Below are 16,743 nucleotides of genomic sequence, written 5' to 3'. Positions count from 1 at the left end.
TTAAAATTACACCAAATTTTGTATGAATATATTCTCTTCTAATTATTATATCCTAAAACAATTTATATTGCATTTCCACCTCATTCCATTATATTCTGAGTTTGTGAAATAAACATAAGTAGCCAACGAGCTCCATCAATAACAAAGTAGGAAATGTACTACAATTTCTCAATTTAATTTTGAGGTTCTAACAAATGCAGCTATCTTGCAAAGAGTGCACACCAACATGATCACATGATTGGAATTCAAATGATTTGTAACCTATCTCCATCATATATGATAACAAACCAAGTCTTAAATCGCATTAGATGAGATCACTCTTGCATGACTCGTCTACTAATTTGCACAATTTTATGAATAATTTCTTCCGATAATTTTATGACTATTAAATCATCATTATCTCATTCTAAATGATGTTAGCTTTACTCTTACCCATTTTACTATTCCTAATAAGAAGTGGTTCACTCCTCCTTATTAGTGCACTATTTGGTTTATGTTACAGATGTCCAAACTACTTGAACTACACTTCCCTCCCTTACTTTCAATAGGAGTCACACGCCTAAATTATCACAAATATAGTCATTCCTTAAATTTATCTTTTAACGATATATTAATCCACATGACCGTCTCATCTCAGATACTCACTTTTTAGATATGTTGTTTCCTAATTGTCCAACATTCTATTTTATAAAACTTTCCTTTTAATTTTAAGGATATTCAACGATTAAATCGCATGCCGGAAGCACTACTCTATTTTAAATCTTCTTTTCATAATTCTAATTTAGATTCTACTTTGCCCCTAATTCATCCATCACTAGCACAAAAAAGATAAAGCTCAAAGCATATCCTTGTTGTACACCTATTGCAATTGAAATTCTCTAAACTCTCCATCTATTACACAAGCACTCCTCGTTACTCCATCGTACATATCCTTAATGACGTAGTATACTCTCCTCTTTTCTAAAACCTACCATAAAACTTAGTAACCATGCCATAAGCTTTATCTAGGTCAATACAAACCATACACAAATCCTCCTATAGTTGATCTCCATCACATCACATTTGAAACTAAAATTTGATGGCAAGAGGCTCAACAGGAAGAAGGCGCAGGCCAAGTTTCCATTCACAAGCCCAAGTGCAGTCACGAATTTGAGATTGGATTTTGCTGATAGGACTTCACATCTTGCAATAATGTCACTTAAAATTTGCATCTACGCATAAAACGTTTACCTTACGAGTGGAATGAGACCAGTTGTTTCCAATGAAATCGAGGTCGCATTTGGTATGAAATTTGGGTGACACAATTGGTATGGCAGAACCAATCTGAATGAAGAAAAAATGCATTTGAAATTAAAAATAATTTCTTGAATTTGTATGATGAGAACCATTCCCATTAACACGAGTATGGAGCCTCACACGGTCAAAATAGTTACCACCACAGTGCGGGGAAGCAGACATCGACAGTTGCTTTTAACTCCTCTGAATAAACATGGTTAAAAGGATACCATATACAAGGATTTCAATAAAAATAAACTGGGGTGGGAGTGGGAGTGGGAGTGGGAGTGGGGGTGGGGGTCGGGGTCGGGGTGGGTGTGGGGTTGGGGTTGGAAGCAAAACAGAATTTGAGCTAGCTCCTAATGCTAACCACAAGGAAGCGACTTCACATGATACATCTAAATACGACCATGTCTGCTGGAGAACAGCTCAAGCAAACAGCTGCTCAACAAAATTAACATCAAGGAGTGAATGCAAGTGGACGACTTATCGATGCAAAAGTTCTTCATTTTTACTGGGAACACAGAGGAAATTCCTACAAAATAATTTAACAAAAGCAATTTAATCTCTCATCAAATTAGATGGGCAGTCAGAAATTATTTCAAGGAAAATGAACTCAAAGAATCTTTCCTGGGGCTATTCCTTTACAATGAAGATTGGGAAAAAGAGAACAGATTGTCCACATTTATACGATATCCTACTCCGACATATGGAAAACTCATGCACAAATGCCTGCAATCAAACCTGAACGCAAACTGAGTAATGAAACCAGCCCGAATACTAGCATACCAAAAAACCAAGCTCTCTGTGCCATCTTCATTAATTTCTCATGTTGCATTAGTCCCCCCTCTTCAGATTGATCAATTGAGGATTTCATGGAAAGAATGACATACAGGGTATCATCCATCCCCAAGTCATTGTCCCCAGATGCAGGCCCTAAAAATGGCATTGGTGTCAAGTTATGTCAGCATTTCTTTATTGTACAAATCAACTTCTCACACGACAAGTAATATGAATAACATTTGATGATCAGAATCAGTCACATGGAACAATATCCAAACCCATCTTGAGGAAGCAGTTCTACTAAAGAAAAAGATCATTTAGCTGAGTCAACTTTAGATACGCGCGCGCACGAGTGCACAAAAAACAAACAAAACAAAATGAATATGATGCTTGTGCTTGTGTGTACTACTAAGTGGCATTGGAATCAACTCCACACAAAGGTCAATTTCCAAGTAAGACATCTATAAATCAAAGTTTACGCTATTTATTTACACTACATTAAGGAGTACGACATGCCATTGCAGCAGAACAAGAAGCCAAAAGCTTGCAAACTATTTGCCTTAAAACCAATATAAACCTTGAGGCTCAACAACAGTCATATGCTTCCCTGTAGGGTCCACAGCATATATTATTTAACCATACTCAGCATTATGTTCCTGAGAAAATCCAATCTCACAAGTGTTTCCATACAGGATGTTTGCACTTGCATTTTGTAGCATTATTCCAAAAGAAAGATAGTGTGCATCGGAATGAATTATGCACAACAACTCCTACTGGTGGAGAATGCATTATGAAAAGCTTTGAGTCGTAACTTAGGAGTTGAAATCATGTTTTTGAAACTTTTACTCCTTTTACTTGAAATAAAACATTGCAACTTTTGCTTAAATCATTTTTACAAGTCACAGCAAACAACAATTTTTTGTTGCAGAGAGGGCGGTTTACTTTGGGTAAATCTTGTAATTTTTTTTTGTATAAATCATAGCAAATAGTAATTATGCTAAAAGTGAATCATTTGACTCATAGCTCATTAGTCACCTAATCATTTCATAAGTTATTCCAAAGGGCAATCATTTGACTCAGCTAATTAGTCACATAATCATTTCATAAGTTATTCCAAAGGGCAATCATTTGACTCATAGCTCATTAGTCACACAATCATTTCATAAGTTATTCCAATTTCCAAAGGGCAATCATTTGACTTATAGCTCATTAGTCACATAATCATTTTCATAAGTTACACCAAAGGGCAACCAAATCTAATAGCCTATAGAGAGTGTAACCATCAAGTTTACCCCAGTTCAGTCCACCACATGTACCACCACTTCATAGTCAACCAACAAAGACATTGCATATCAAACAAATGCCATGACCATAAGGTGTTACCTTGAAGGATGCTTTGCACAAAGATTTTGTGGTGCTCTAGGAATACATTTTCTTGTTGAATAAGTGAATAAAGGGTGCGTTCACTTCCTGAACATTATTTGATTAAAAAATGGATAAAATCTCTAATGCAAAAATAAATAAAAATAAGAAGGCGAACAAAATTTTGTATATTTGTCAATCACCCTAAGCCTTCATGGGAGACGGGCTTAAGATTCTATCAACTATTTAACTGTTGGCCTCACAAGGCTTAGAATCTTATTTTGATGATAACAAACCAAAGGAACATAACATGTTTTGTTAAGAAAAGTTTCAGGACACAAGAAGTTTTGATAAAAGATCAAATTCATAGGAGATCAAGCTCAAGTGTTTTAAAGACACTCACATGAAGATTATGCTTAAAGACTTGGCCCATGATGAAGCAAAAGATAAAGAAAGAAAGCTCAAGAGAGATGCAAAGAATGGAAGTCAATACATGAAAACTTAGTGATTAGAGAGTTCAAAATTTTAATAAGTCTCATGTAAATACTTCAAACGATTTCAATATTGATGCATGAAACTCTTAGGTTAATTATTTGGACCTAGATACCTTTTAAAATACTTTGAAAATATTTTTATAAGGTCAAAAGTTATTTCAAAAAGGTTAAAATTATTTTTGGAATAAAAAGTACCAAAACAAGATTCTCCAAATTCCCTTCTTTTTTCTATATCTGCATTGATGTGCAATTTTCTCTATCAATGGTTTCTTATCTAGTGATGGACCAATTGACTAAGAGTATTCAAAAGGAGGTTCCATGGTGTATGTTGTTTGCAGATGATATTGTATTAATTGACGAAACTAGGGATGGAGTAGAGGCTGAGTTAGAATTATGGAGAGAAGTTTTGAAATCTAGAGGCTTTAAGATAAGTAGAAATAAAACAGAATATATGAAATGTAATTTTAGTAATGATAGGAGGAATATTGGAGACAAAGTTAAACTTGATGATGAAGAAATAAATAGCACTTGTAGATTTCGATACCTTGGATCTATTATGCAAGCTGAAGGAGAAATTGAAGATGATGTAATGCATAGAGTTAAAGCAGGTTGGGTAAAATGGAGAAGTTCTTCAAGTATTCTATGTGATCGTAGAATACCCTTAAAATTGAAAGAGAAGTTTTATAGGACAGCTATAAGACCAGCTATGCTATATGGATCATAATGTTGGGCGACGAAAAAACATAATATCCAAAAATTAAAAATTGCCGAGATGAGGATGCTTAGATGGATGAGTGGTATAACATTAAAAGATAAATTAAGGAATGAACATATTTGTGGTAAGTTAGGTGTAGCTCCTATAGAAGATAAGATAAGGGAAGGACGACTCAAATGGTATGGACACTTGCAACGTAGGCCTTATAGTGCACCTGTGAGAAAGAGTGACTTAGTTACTGTGGCAGTAGAAGGGGTAGGGGTAGACCTAAAATAACTTGGGAGGAGATAGTGAGTAAGGATTTAATGTCTTTGAATCTATCAAAAGAAATGGTCCATGATTGCATAAATTGGCGGAAAAGGATTCATATAGCCAACCCCACTTAGTGGGACTAAGGCTTGGTTTTGTTGTTGTTGTTGTTGTTGTAATGGTTTCTTATCTTAAAAAGTGTTCAACATGAAAGTTGTGAGATTTTCTCTCAGCTTTCTGAAGATACCAAGAACGTCCAATTTGGAATTGTATAGAAAAAGTTATAACCAAAATACTGAACAGTGGTCAAAACTGACAGCACATCAGGCGACTGATCAGCAAATAGAATGGGTACAATTGACTGACCCATCAGGCACGGGCGACTGACCCTGCACTGACTTTCACAATACGCTGATTTAAAAGGCACAGGCGACTGATCTTCATAAATGTAAATTTAAAACAGCATGGGAAACTTTCCAAAAGTGATTTCTTGGCCCCCAAACAAAGTGAAAACTTGGGAATACTCAAAGTAACTTGGGGAATACGTTTATATACTTTTTAACTCTATAAATACAAGTTAATTCCAAGAATTAAATACCAGCAACAATCAACAAATCAGTTTATACTCTTACATTCAAAAGCTCTATTGTTGAAAAACTTTTTATGAAGTTTTGCTATGTTCTTGCTGATACTACTCACGGTTCTTGTCCTCTACTTGAAATTTTCAATCTAAGAAAGAACCTGGTGATATACACTTGAGTTTCATCTTTCTACATTGATAATTGGTCGAAGTATATTGTGATATTCAGTTGTACTAATCAGCACTTTTGAGAGTGTCATTGTACACAATTTTCTCTTGTTGTTTTTTACGATTCAAGGTTGATTGAATCGTTGGCTAACCGAACGTGGGGTATCGCTTGGAGAGAAGGACTCCATCCTACTTGAAGGAGTGTGTAAACAATTTTCTTCATCCGATTAAGAGAGCGGTATAGTGAAATCCTTGGATGGTTTGCCTAAGGCGAAGACGTAGACAGGTATAGCCGAACCTCGTAAAATCTCGGTGTCTTCCTCTTCCCTAAATCTCTTCAATTTTCTACATATATAAATTGTGTGGATGCTTACTTAATTACTGGAAATTAATTTGTTATTGGGAATTGCGGAAACCTTAAAGGGAATACGTTGATTGATAAATATCAAAGTTTGCGGAAACCTTAAAGGAATACGTTGATTAATAAATATCAAAGTTCATTAACTTATTGATTAAATTCAAGTAACTTATTTGGATATCAAAATCTGAATTTTGGAAGCTTGCTGAAATTTCTATTTTATTTCATATTGTGAAATCAAGCTTACCTTGTTGATTGAATTGACATATTTAAAAGAATTGTTGGTTGGACTTGTGAGGTTGCAAATCAATATCATTGTAATTGTGTGATTACTGAATATTAATTTGTTGGGTTAACTCTTAACTAAAGGAACTCATAAAACAAAGAGGTTTCAAAGAAAATTTTAAAAACCCAATTCACACCCCCCCCCCCTCTCTTGGGAATACACCTTACTTCTCATTAACTTACAAAAATAAATAACAAAGAACATAATGTTTCTCACAGAATGTAATAGATTTTGACAGATTAGCTACGACAAAAGCTATGACCAAACAATATTTGCATATAAGGTTGTGACAAAATCAGGTAAATTAAAGAATTGAACTGAATTGAACCAAACCAAGCAGTTTGGATCAACACGTTTGAGGTAATTTGAATAGGCTCTGGTTCCAAAAAGGCAGGACCATACTCTTCTTGGTTCTACCAATAAGCCAAACCAAATCAAATAATAAATTGAACCAAATCATTTGGAAAACCAAATTGAACCAACCTAAATTATTCCAAAAACAAACCAATCCAGAGGAATCATATCAAAATTTTAAAAGCAGTATAAGGTTGAAACTTGACCCTTGGCTTAAGGGTTTAAGTTTCCATGCAAAACCAGTTAGCCTAAATTTGTTTGGTATTGATATTGGAATAATGCAATATATTGCTTAAATTAATTAGAACTGATATAACAGACAAATCATAACATCATTAAACTGCCTTATCACTAAGCTCCAAAACCAAACCAATCCAACAGAACCATATCAAAATTTTAATAGTGGCATAAAGTTGAAACTTAAACCTTGGTTTAGTGGTTTAAGTTTCAATGCAAAACCAGTTAGCCTAGATTTGTTTGGTATTGTTATTTGAATATTGCAATATATTAATTAAATTAATCAAACTGATACAACAGACAGATCATAGCATCATTAAATTGCCTTATCACTAAGCCACCTTAACCGAATGAGCAACAAAGTTACTTCATTTTGAAACTTCCCTAAATTCCCATTCTGAAACTTCCTGAATTCCCAATCTCCCTGATGTGTTCTAAACATCATCATCCTGAAAGTAGATTTCTCAATCTCTCCATGGCAGCTTGAAGTTGGATATCATATGTTGCTTCTTTGATTTAGTTGTGAGCATGCAACATGACGTTTGAATTGGAACTCAAATCTTTAAATTGGTTGTTTTTGGAAATCTTTTGGAACTTTGCATTTTCAAGTTATTTTTTTAATAGCTTGAAAATGGTATCTTTTAGGTTCTACTTTGCAAGCTTGATATTTTTAAACTTAGAATTTGGAACTTGGAATGTTTTGAATTTTGTTCAATTTTTGTTTGATTGGCAGGTGAATGAACTAAGCACATTAAATTCAGCCAAATTAGGCAACAAATGTTTCTTTTGGCATTCTTAGCTGAAAATTGTATGTTTTGAGAATTTAAGTTTATAATCATGGTTATTTTTTGAGTTTAGAAAAAGAGGGTTGAGGCCTGTTTTCTGAAGCCAAACATGAAAATGAATGTCAGGCCTCTTCCTGCTGCATTGCTTCAAGAATTGAAACGACCCAACAAATCCTTTGCCAAGCCTCTTGCCGATTATTCATCCAAAGTATGCGACTCAGTTAGAAATCTTTCTGCTGTGATGCTTCAAGATTCGGAGAGCCCCCAACAAATCTATTGCCAAGCCTCTCTTCAAAACTGTATCCAGAGTATGTAATTCCTCTCTCTCTCTCTCTCTCTCTCTCCAATTCAGACACAATTAATTGGTGTTTACATTTTTTTTCACAAAAATATGTCAAGGTGTGTCATAAGTATTTTTTTGTGTTTTTTCTTTTTTTAAATTCTAAGGCAAGTACTAAAATTTTAATGTATAAAGGAATATATATCAATTATTTAATTTCATGTATCCCCATCATATAATACCCTAGATTTTAAAAATTAACGCGCCATTATACTTGTTAAAGCTTGATATACATTGTTGGCCCACAACCTAACAGCTTAAGCTTTTAGGTAAAGTGGTAATTTAACGTAGTATCTGAGCTTGTTACCAAGAGGTCTTGGGTTCTAGTCTCGTTGCCCGCGTTTATTATGTGGTGTTTAAAAAAAATTTATTATATTCCCTGTAATGAGTGTTATCTATCATGTGTGTATCTCCCCACGTTTTTTCGGGCTGCACGTGCAGAGTGTTAAAGCTTGATATACATTGTTGGCCCACAAACTAACAGTACTCATACCTTACCAAACCCATATTGTGAGCTAGTATCAGTGCTTCCCATGTTGGATCAATAATTCAACACAAATCAAAGTTTGGTTCACCCAAGAATGGAACTGAATCAAATCAAACCAAATAATTTTGTTTAGGTTAGGTTTAGTTCATGGAACAGCAAACCAAGTAGTTCACGAGCAGATTGGTAGCTTTGCTAAGGGCTCATTCAGCTCATTCATTCGCATAAAACAGAAATTCCCAATCCTATTTGTAGAGCTCATTACTAAACAAGCTAAGCATGAAGAAAGTTGAGCTCAACTCAATTAAGATCATGAATAGTCCATATCTAGGCTCATTTGTACTTCATAGGCTTGGATTAGGCCCTCTTAGAAGTTTGATGGTCGACTCATTTAAAGGCCCAAATAGGAATGGTGGTATAAGATTTCAATTTACAGCCACTTAATCTGCCTCTTTTTGGTATTCCTTTTTAACTTTTTACCCAATTCTTTAATTTCCAATCTGACAATTCTAGCCCTGATTCGCTGCTTCAAATGCCAAGAGTTAAGACACAAGAGTTGTTGCAAATTCATTTATCCAAAAAAGTTGCTACCCCTGGTACAATGGAAGGACACCAATATGGTAGCATTACCACACCAGTCCATATTTGTGTTTAAGAATCATAAATTTATCAAATAAGCTTATCTTTAAACTAAAATTATAGAAAGCTTGGGAACAAGCTCGAGTGAATAAGTATATTCAAGTTCAATTTAAGTTTAATTTTATCTTTATAGTTCTACTAAAAATTTAACCAATAGGCTCAAGTATAATAAAGATCAGATCAGCTCATACTTGTTCAAACTTTAATGATCAAACTTGAACAAGCATAGCTTGAGCCTGAACATGGCAAAGCTCAGACTCAACCTCGCTCACTTGCAGCCCTATGGATCCAAGGAGGGTTCAATTCCATCTTGTGGAATCAAAGTAGTTTGGTTTGGTTTCAACCAATGTTTTAAAAAGAAAAAACATAAGACAAGGCGTTTTAACCCTTAAGAGGTAAGGTGTAAGCCTTAAGGCATTGGGGCATAAGCTTTTCGAGAATTTTATTTCTAAATAGAAATATGTAAATAATTTACATGTGTTCTAAAAATACAGAAAAAAAATTGAAACTCACAAATATAATGTAAAAAATTAATATGCATTGCAAACTACTTGTTGGCCATTCAAAAATTGCTAACTTGAATTCATGATGTAAATCATGACAAATGACAGCTAGACTAATACAAACTATAAATTATTTTCTGATGTAAGATATAATTTATTTTAGAAAGTTTGAGATTCAAGAGTTTTAGAAATCAACTCATATTATGACATTCTTTTTATATTAACATGTAATTAAATGTCCTAGCCGGATCTAACTTGAGAATCACATACCCAAATGCGTAAGCATCAACTGAAAATGTGCAAAAGGCGTGCCTTTTGTACAAATGCATAAGCGCTCCAGCATGTAAAGCGTTAGCCTTTTTGGAGTTCGGTATTTTAGATTGAACCTAAGGCATTTTAGGCATGCCTTGCCTTAAGTCAAGCATTGATGGAGCCGTTTAAAACATTGGTTCAATTTACCTAGTAATTACAAACCCAAACAATTCCTGCCCCAATACTTATGTACTCTTTCATCACAACTAATGTGGGGTATCCTCAATGCTCTTGGGATTAGACTACTCCCTAGGGAGTACATAGTCCACCAGCATAATTTTCAACTTGGATTCGATTCATGAATCAAAATTTTTTAAGTTTATGAATTGAAAATCACATCAAACTTTGACACATTCTAAAAATTTGTTGTACGATGAATGTATATATCTAAAACAAATAAAATACATTCAAAATGAAATTCTGATGGAAATTGAATGATCATGTGCCTTAATATACATACATAAACATTTGTGCATGATGAACAAGTATATTATTTATTAAAAATTTTAAAAAGTAAAAAAAAGGTAGCTCAACTTTGGAGTGTGAGAATGTCAATCTTAAAATGTCTCCAAATCTACGCACTTCTAGCTTTTGAATAAACTATTCTTGAGGAGAAACAAATGGGGTGAGGCAAGGCGTTTTAACCCTTAAAAAATGCCTTTCGGACATTTATTTTTTGGATAAAAATATGCAAATAAATTACATATTTTTCAAAATCAATAAAATTTAAAAATCAATTATAATTTTTAAATTACTTGTTAGTTATTCAATAAAATACTAACTTCAACTCATTAATTAAATCAGTCCAAGAGATAGTTATAACATTACAAAGTTCAAATTATGTTGATGATCTAAGATTTGCTTGGAAAGATTTGAGGTTCAAGAGTTTTAAGAGATCAACTCATATAAGGACTTTCTTTTTCATTAATATGTAGTTAAATTTTCTAGCCAAATATAAGTTGAGATTCTCAACTACAAAGGTGCAAAAGTTGTGCCTTCCGTACAACTGCTTAAGCCTCCATTTGTAATGCATTGTCCTTTTTAAGGATTTGGTATTTCAAAGTAAGCCTCAAGGCATTTTATGCATGCTGCAAGGTGAGCCTCAATTGAGCCTTTTACAACATTGCTTTATGGGATTGTCACTCAAACTTTTTAGAAAAAGTTTAGAAACCCAAAATTTTGAAAACAATTCAATGGAGAGACAAAAGGATTAGGATTTTGTTTACTTTGATTCCAAACATCCTTGGATTTCTCTGCATTTTTCATCTTTCAATCATTTGGTTTGATTGGGAGCCAATTGGATCAATCCGATCTAAGTTGGATGTAATGCTCACTCAATCACAAATTGTAAAATTTGAGTACAAATCATAAGATTCCAACCAACAACCATATCACGGTCAATTCCTGCTTATTTCAATTTGCCTAACATATTCTAATTGATATGCTAGAAAATCCAATCAAATCATACAACTCAAATCAAGAATCATACAAATTCTTACAACTATGTCCACCAATTCTTCCCATTGCCAGCTATCATTGAGCCACCCAAATTGTGCCCCATCTTCACGCAGCGCCAAGGAGAACATTGCCAACGTGATTCAAACATATGCACTACTACTTCATTTTAGGCGCTTATCTGTGCTCAGCTAGTTGAATCCCTCGCTGTTCACACCTAATTTCATGTATAGCTTCTTGGAGGAAAGAAAAGCCTCAAGAATATGGCCCAAGAAAGAATGTGTTTAGTTACGAGAATGAGGAAGAAGGAGAAAGAGGAGGAGGAGGAGGAGGAGAAGGAGAAAAACCTTTTATTAATAGAACACTAAACTACTAGCATTATGTTTGGTTTGCATAATTGAATAGCTATTGTATAAAGATTGTTGTAAAGTTTCAAAATTTATCTAGTCAACTCTCCTTGATTATAGGAGAAATTTCTGTAATTATGTAAATAATCTTAGGAGATATTCTAGGATATATTCTTAGGAGAAATTCTAGGAGATTTGTTAGCAATTGACATTCCTTCCTTTTTTTCTATTCTTTCCTTTATTATTCTTTCCTTTTAAATTATCCTTGTAGTCTATAAGACATTCAGATTGTACCTCATTTTATAATATTAAGAAATACTATTTCAATTCTTCTCTACTTCTAGATAGTATCAGAGCCTGGTTTTCTTTTCCTTTCGGCAGTCATAGCATCAAAAACCTAGGCCTCACTGCCTTAACTCTGTTCAGCCTCCATTATGTCTAAAATTTCCGAAACTTCCACCATGTCAAGACCTGAACCTGTGGTCAACAACAAAATTGAAACCAAGGCAACCCATACCGAACCCCATTCAATCCAAATCACAAATATCCAACTCAATGAAGCCAACTTCTTGAGATGACCTCAGTCAGTTTGAGTGTATATCCGTGGGAGAGGTAAGATTGGGTACCTTACTAGTGAAACCAAGGCCCCTGACAGAGCAAACCCATTATATGCCATATGGGATGCTGAAAATTCCATGATTATGGCCTGGCTTGTGAATGCAATGGATGAAGATATTAGTGCTAATTACATGTGCTATCCTACTACAAAAGAACTATGGAATAATGTTAGTCAGATATATTCTGACCTTGGAAATTATTACCAGATTTATGAATTGCAACAAAAAATTGGCAAGACTCAACAAGGGGAAGATAGTGTGACCAAGTATTTCAATGTCCTTACGAGACCATGGCAGGACTTGGATCTATTCAATGATTATAAATGGAAGAGCCCTGATGATTGCAACTACAACAAGAAGATGGTGGAAAATGAAAGAATTTTTAAATTCTTGGTTGGACTCAATGATGAGTTTGATGAGGTCAAGGGGAGGATTCTTGGTAGACAGCCTCTGCCTCCAATCGGAGAGGTATTTTCTGAAGTGAAACGTGAAGATTGACGTCGGAATGTTATGCTAAAGAAAAAGGGGGCTGATGGAACGGTTGAGAACTCGGCTTTGGTTGCTGCTAATCCTACTGTTTTAGCTGCTGCTAATGCCTCTTAATAGCGGTCATTTTATCCCAATCAAAAATCTTGAGTATGGTGTGACTATTGTAATAAGCCACGCCATACCTGAGAAACCTGCTGGAAACTACATGGAAAACCAGCAAATTGGAACAGCAGCAAACCTAGACCTGAAACAATCAAGTGATTCCTAGAGCAAATGAAGCCCAGACCAATGTTCTAAGTTCAGAGCAAATGGATCAACTTCTTCAACTGCTGAAATCCAATATGATATCCGGTACTTCTATTGGTTCCTTGGACTAAAAAGGTAATATGTCGAGTGCCTATTCCAGCTCTTTAGCCTTTGCACCATGGATTATTGATTCGGGTGCATCCGACCATATGACTAGTATATATCAATTGTTTCAATCTTATTATCCTTGTTCAGGTAATAAAAAGGTCAGGATTGCAGATGGGAGTCTTTTATCGATTGCAAGAGCAGGTTCAATTAGAATTTCCAGGAACATAGAATTAAAATATGTCCTTCATGTTCCTAAACTTACTTGCAATCTACTATCTGTTAGCCGATTATCCCGTGATTCTAACTATCATATCATATTCTTTGATTCTCACTGTGAATTTCAGGACCAGAACTCGGGGGTGACGGTTGGCAGTGCTAGGATGATCGATGGCCTTTATTATTTTGATGATACCCTATTCAGCAATAAACAAGCTCAGGGCTTGAGTGGTAGTACTAATTCAATCCCTATGCGTGATCAAATAATGCTTTGGCATCTCAGATTAGGGCATCCTAGTTTTTCTTATTTAAAATATTTGTTGCCTAATATGTTTAAAAATTTGAATTGTACTTCTCTTCATTGTGACGCATGTCATTTATCAAAAAATTATCGAGTTCCTTATATTTCAAGAGGCTACCGTGCATCAAAACCTTTATATTTGATTGATAGTGATGTTTGGGGTCCCTCTAAGGTTACTACCTTATTCGGGAAAAAAAATGGTTTGTGGGTATATTTGATGAATGGAAATTTTGAAGTTGAAATCTTATTCAAGAATTTTTATAGTATGATCGAAAATCAATTTCACACAAAAATAAGCATACTTCATACGGATAATGGTACAAAATATTTCAACCAAGTTTAGGGAAATTTTTTGAAAGAAAGAGGGATTCAACATCAATCCACTTGTCGTGAGACCCCATAACAAAATGGCATCGCTGAAAGAAAAAGTTGTCATTTACTTGAGGTTGCACAGGCTATAATGTTTTCAATGCATATTCCAAAATATTTGTGGGGTGGATGCTATTCTAACTGCTTGTTACCTTATTAATAGAATACCTATCTGTGTGCTGCAGTATATCACTCCTTTGGCATGCCTAAAAAAATCCTTTCTTGATAATAGGATAATTTATGATCTGCCTCTAAAAGTATTTGGATGCATTGTTTTTGTTCATATCCCAGCTCACCTTAGATCTAAACTTGATCCCAGTGCTAAAAAATGTGTGTTTTTTGGATATGCTCCCAATAAGAGAGGGTATAAATGCTTGAATCCAAAAAAAAAATCACATTAATATGGATGTCATTTTTGTTGAAAATCAGTCTTACTTTAACCAAACTGATCTTCAGGAGGAGAAAGAGAGTGGTGAAGATCAGTTTTGGCAAACTTCTATACCAATGCCTAATATTTTCCTTGACATTGACATCAACTTTGGAAAACTTCTATACCAATCCCTAATGTTTTCCTTGACATTGACATCCCTGTACAAAACATTCAAGGAACTGAAATTTTAAATAGTGAACAAAATGGAAATCCCAATCTGCCTGTACAAAGCATAAGGGAATCACAAAAAGGGGGAGAATTGCTACAGAATAATCCCTCTTCTAAGCTTCGTGTTTATACGAGAGGCAGGTATCGTTCTAATACTAAGGATCATCCCACAATTTCAGAGCAGAATCAGTCATCACCTCCAAAAACTGGTCATTTGGAAATCCCAGGTAATCCTTCTACTACACTTCCAGTTGATAAATCTACTGACCTTGATGTACCTATAGCCATTAGGAAAGGAGTTAGAACCTATACCACACACCCCATTGCCAAATATTTATCATACCATAGACTCTCTCATAATCATAAGGCCTTTACATCCAATATTTCTCACCTATTTGTTCCAAGGAGCATTCAGGAAGCTACGGATCATCCAGAATGGAAGTTAGCAGTTCTAGAAGAGATGAATGCACTACGGAACAACAATACTTGGGAAATTGTTGATTTACCAAAAGAAAAGAAAACTGTAGGTTGCAAGTGGGTGTTTATAGTTAAATGCAAGGCTGACGGCAATATAGAGAGATATAAGGCAGGACTCGTTGCAAAAGGATTTACACAAACATACGGAATTGACTATCAAGAAACTTTTGCTCCAGTGGCCAAGATAAACTCAATCCAAGTGTTGCTCTCCTTAGCTGTACATTCTAACTAGCCCTTACACCAATTGGATGTAAAGAATGCCTTTTTAAATGGAGATCTAGAGGATGAAGTGTTTATGGAATTACCAACAGGTTTTGAATCTTAGCAGAGACAAGGTGTGTAAGTTGAAAAAATCATTGTACGGGCTCAAGCAATCTCCAAGAGCTTGGTTTGAACGCTTTGGGAAGGCTGTAAAGGGTCATGGTTACAGCCAAGGTCAAGCTGATCACACCATGTTCTACAAGCACTCAAGTGAAGGGAAGGTTGCTATTCTAATTGTCTATGTTGACGATATTATTTTGACAAGTAATGACAGCAAGGAACTTGAGAAATTAAAACAGATGCTTGCTAATGAATTTGAGATTAAAGACTTGGGTCACTAGAAGTATTTTCTCAGTATGGAATTTGCAAGGTCAAGAAAAGGTATTTTTGTTTCACAAAGAAAATATGTGCTTGACTTGCTTGGAGAAACAGGTTTACTAGGGTGTAAAGCAGCTGAGACACCTATAGAGCCTAATCTTAAACAACAACCTGCCAAGCCTAAAGAAGTAACCAATAGAAACCAGTACCAAAAATTGGTTGGAAGGCTACTTTATCTATCACATACATGTCCTGACATAGCCTTTGCTGTCAGTATGGTAAGCCAATTCATGCACTCACCAGGGCCTGACCACTTTGATGCAGTTTATAGAATCTTGAGATATTTAAAGGGAACTCCAGGAAAAGGTCTATTGTTTGAAGACCATAGACATCTACAAGTTGAGGTATACACTGATGCAGATTGGGGTGGGAGTATAACCGATCAAAGATCAACTTCTGGTTATTGTGCCTTTGTTGGTGGAAATTTGGTCACATGGCAAAGCAAAAACCAAAATGTGGTAGCTAGGAGTAGTGCAGAGGCAGAATTTAGAGCAATTGCTCATGGAGTTTGTGAAGTGTTATGGATTAAAAAATTATTGGAATAATAGAAAGTCACTAATCCGCTATCCATGAGACTGCATTGCGATAACAAATCTGCCATAGCCATTGCTCACAATCCAGTGCTTCATGATAGAACAAAACATGTTGAGGTCGACAAGCATTTTATAAAGGAGAAGTTGGACAGTAGACTGATTTGTTTACCCTATATCTCTACTACTGAACAAGTAGCAGATATACTTACAAAAGGACTACCAAAGAAACAATTTGAAAATTTGATCGGCAAGCTGGCTATGGAAGACATCTTCAAACCAGCTTGAGGGGGAGTGTTGTAAAGTTTCAAAATTTATCCAGTCAACTCTCCTTGATTATAGGAGAAATTTCTATAATAATGTAAATAATCTTAGGAGATATTCTAGGATATATTCTTAGGAGACATTCTAGGAGATTTGTTAGCAA

The 16,743-nt window shown here is 35.0% G+C and overlaps 1 protein-coding gene across 2 annotated transcripts in view; it reads right to left on the bottom strand.

Moving 5' to 3' along the window:
* Nucleotides 1-1,343: 1,343 nt before the first annotated feature.
* Nucleotides 1,344-16,743, bottom strand: part of LOC131164930 (uncharacterized) — a 28,906-nt gene continuing 13,506 nt past the window's right edge. The window contains exons 2-3 of one of the 2 annotated variants that reach the window (XR_009139379.1): nucleotides 2,065-2,211; nucleotides 1,344-1,810 (exon numbers count right to left, since the gene is read on the bottom strand). Coding sequence is in view for 1 of the 2 variants with exons in the window: in XM_058122493.1 (XP_057978476.1) it covers nucleotides 2,190-2,211 (22 nt within the window). In the remaining variant the exon portion in view is untranslated. Of the gene's footprint in view, nucleotides 2,212-16,743 lie in introns of both variants that reach the window. The other variant, XM_058122493.1, reaches the window with a different exon arrangement.

The sequence above is a fragment of the Malania oleifera genome, chromosome 1 (assembly GCF_029873635.1).
Source record: "Malania oleifera isolate guangnan ecotype guangnan chromosome 1, ASM2987363v1, whole genome shotgun sequence".
Lineage (NCBI taxonomy): Eukaryota > Viridiplantae > Streptophyta > Magnoliopsida > Santalales > Ximeniaceae > Malania > Malania oleifera.
The sequence above is the reverse complement of the archived record's forward strand: the minus strand, read 5'-3'. Positions and strand labels throughout refer to the sequence as shown.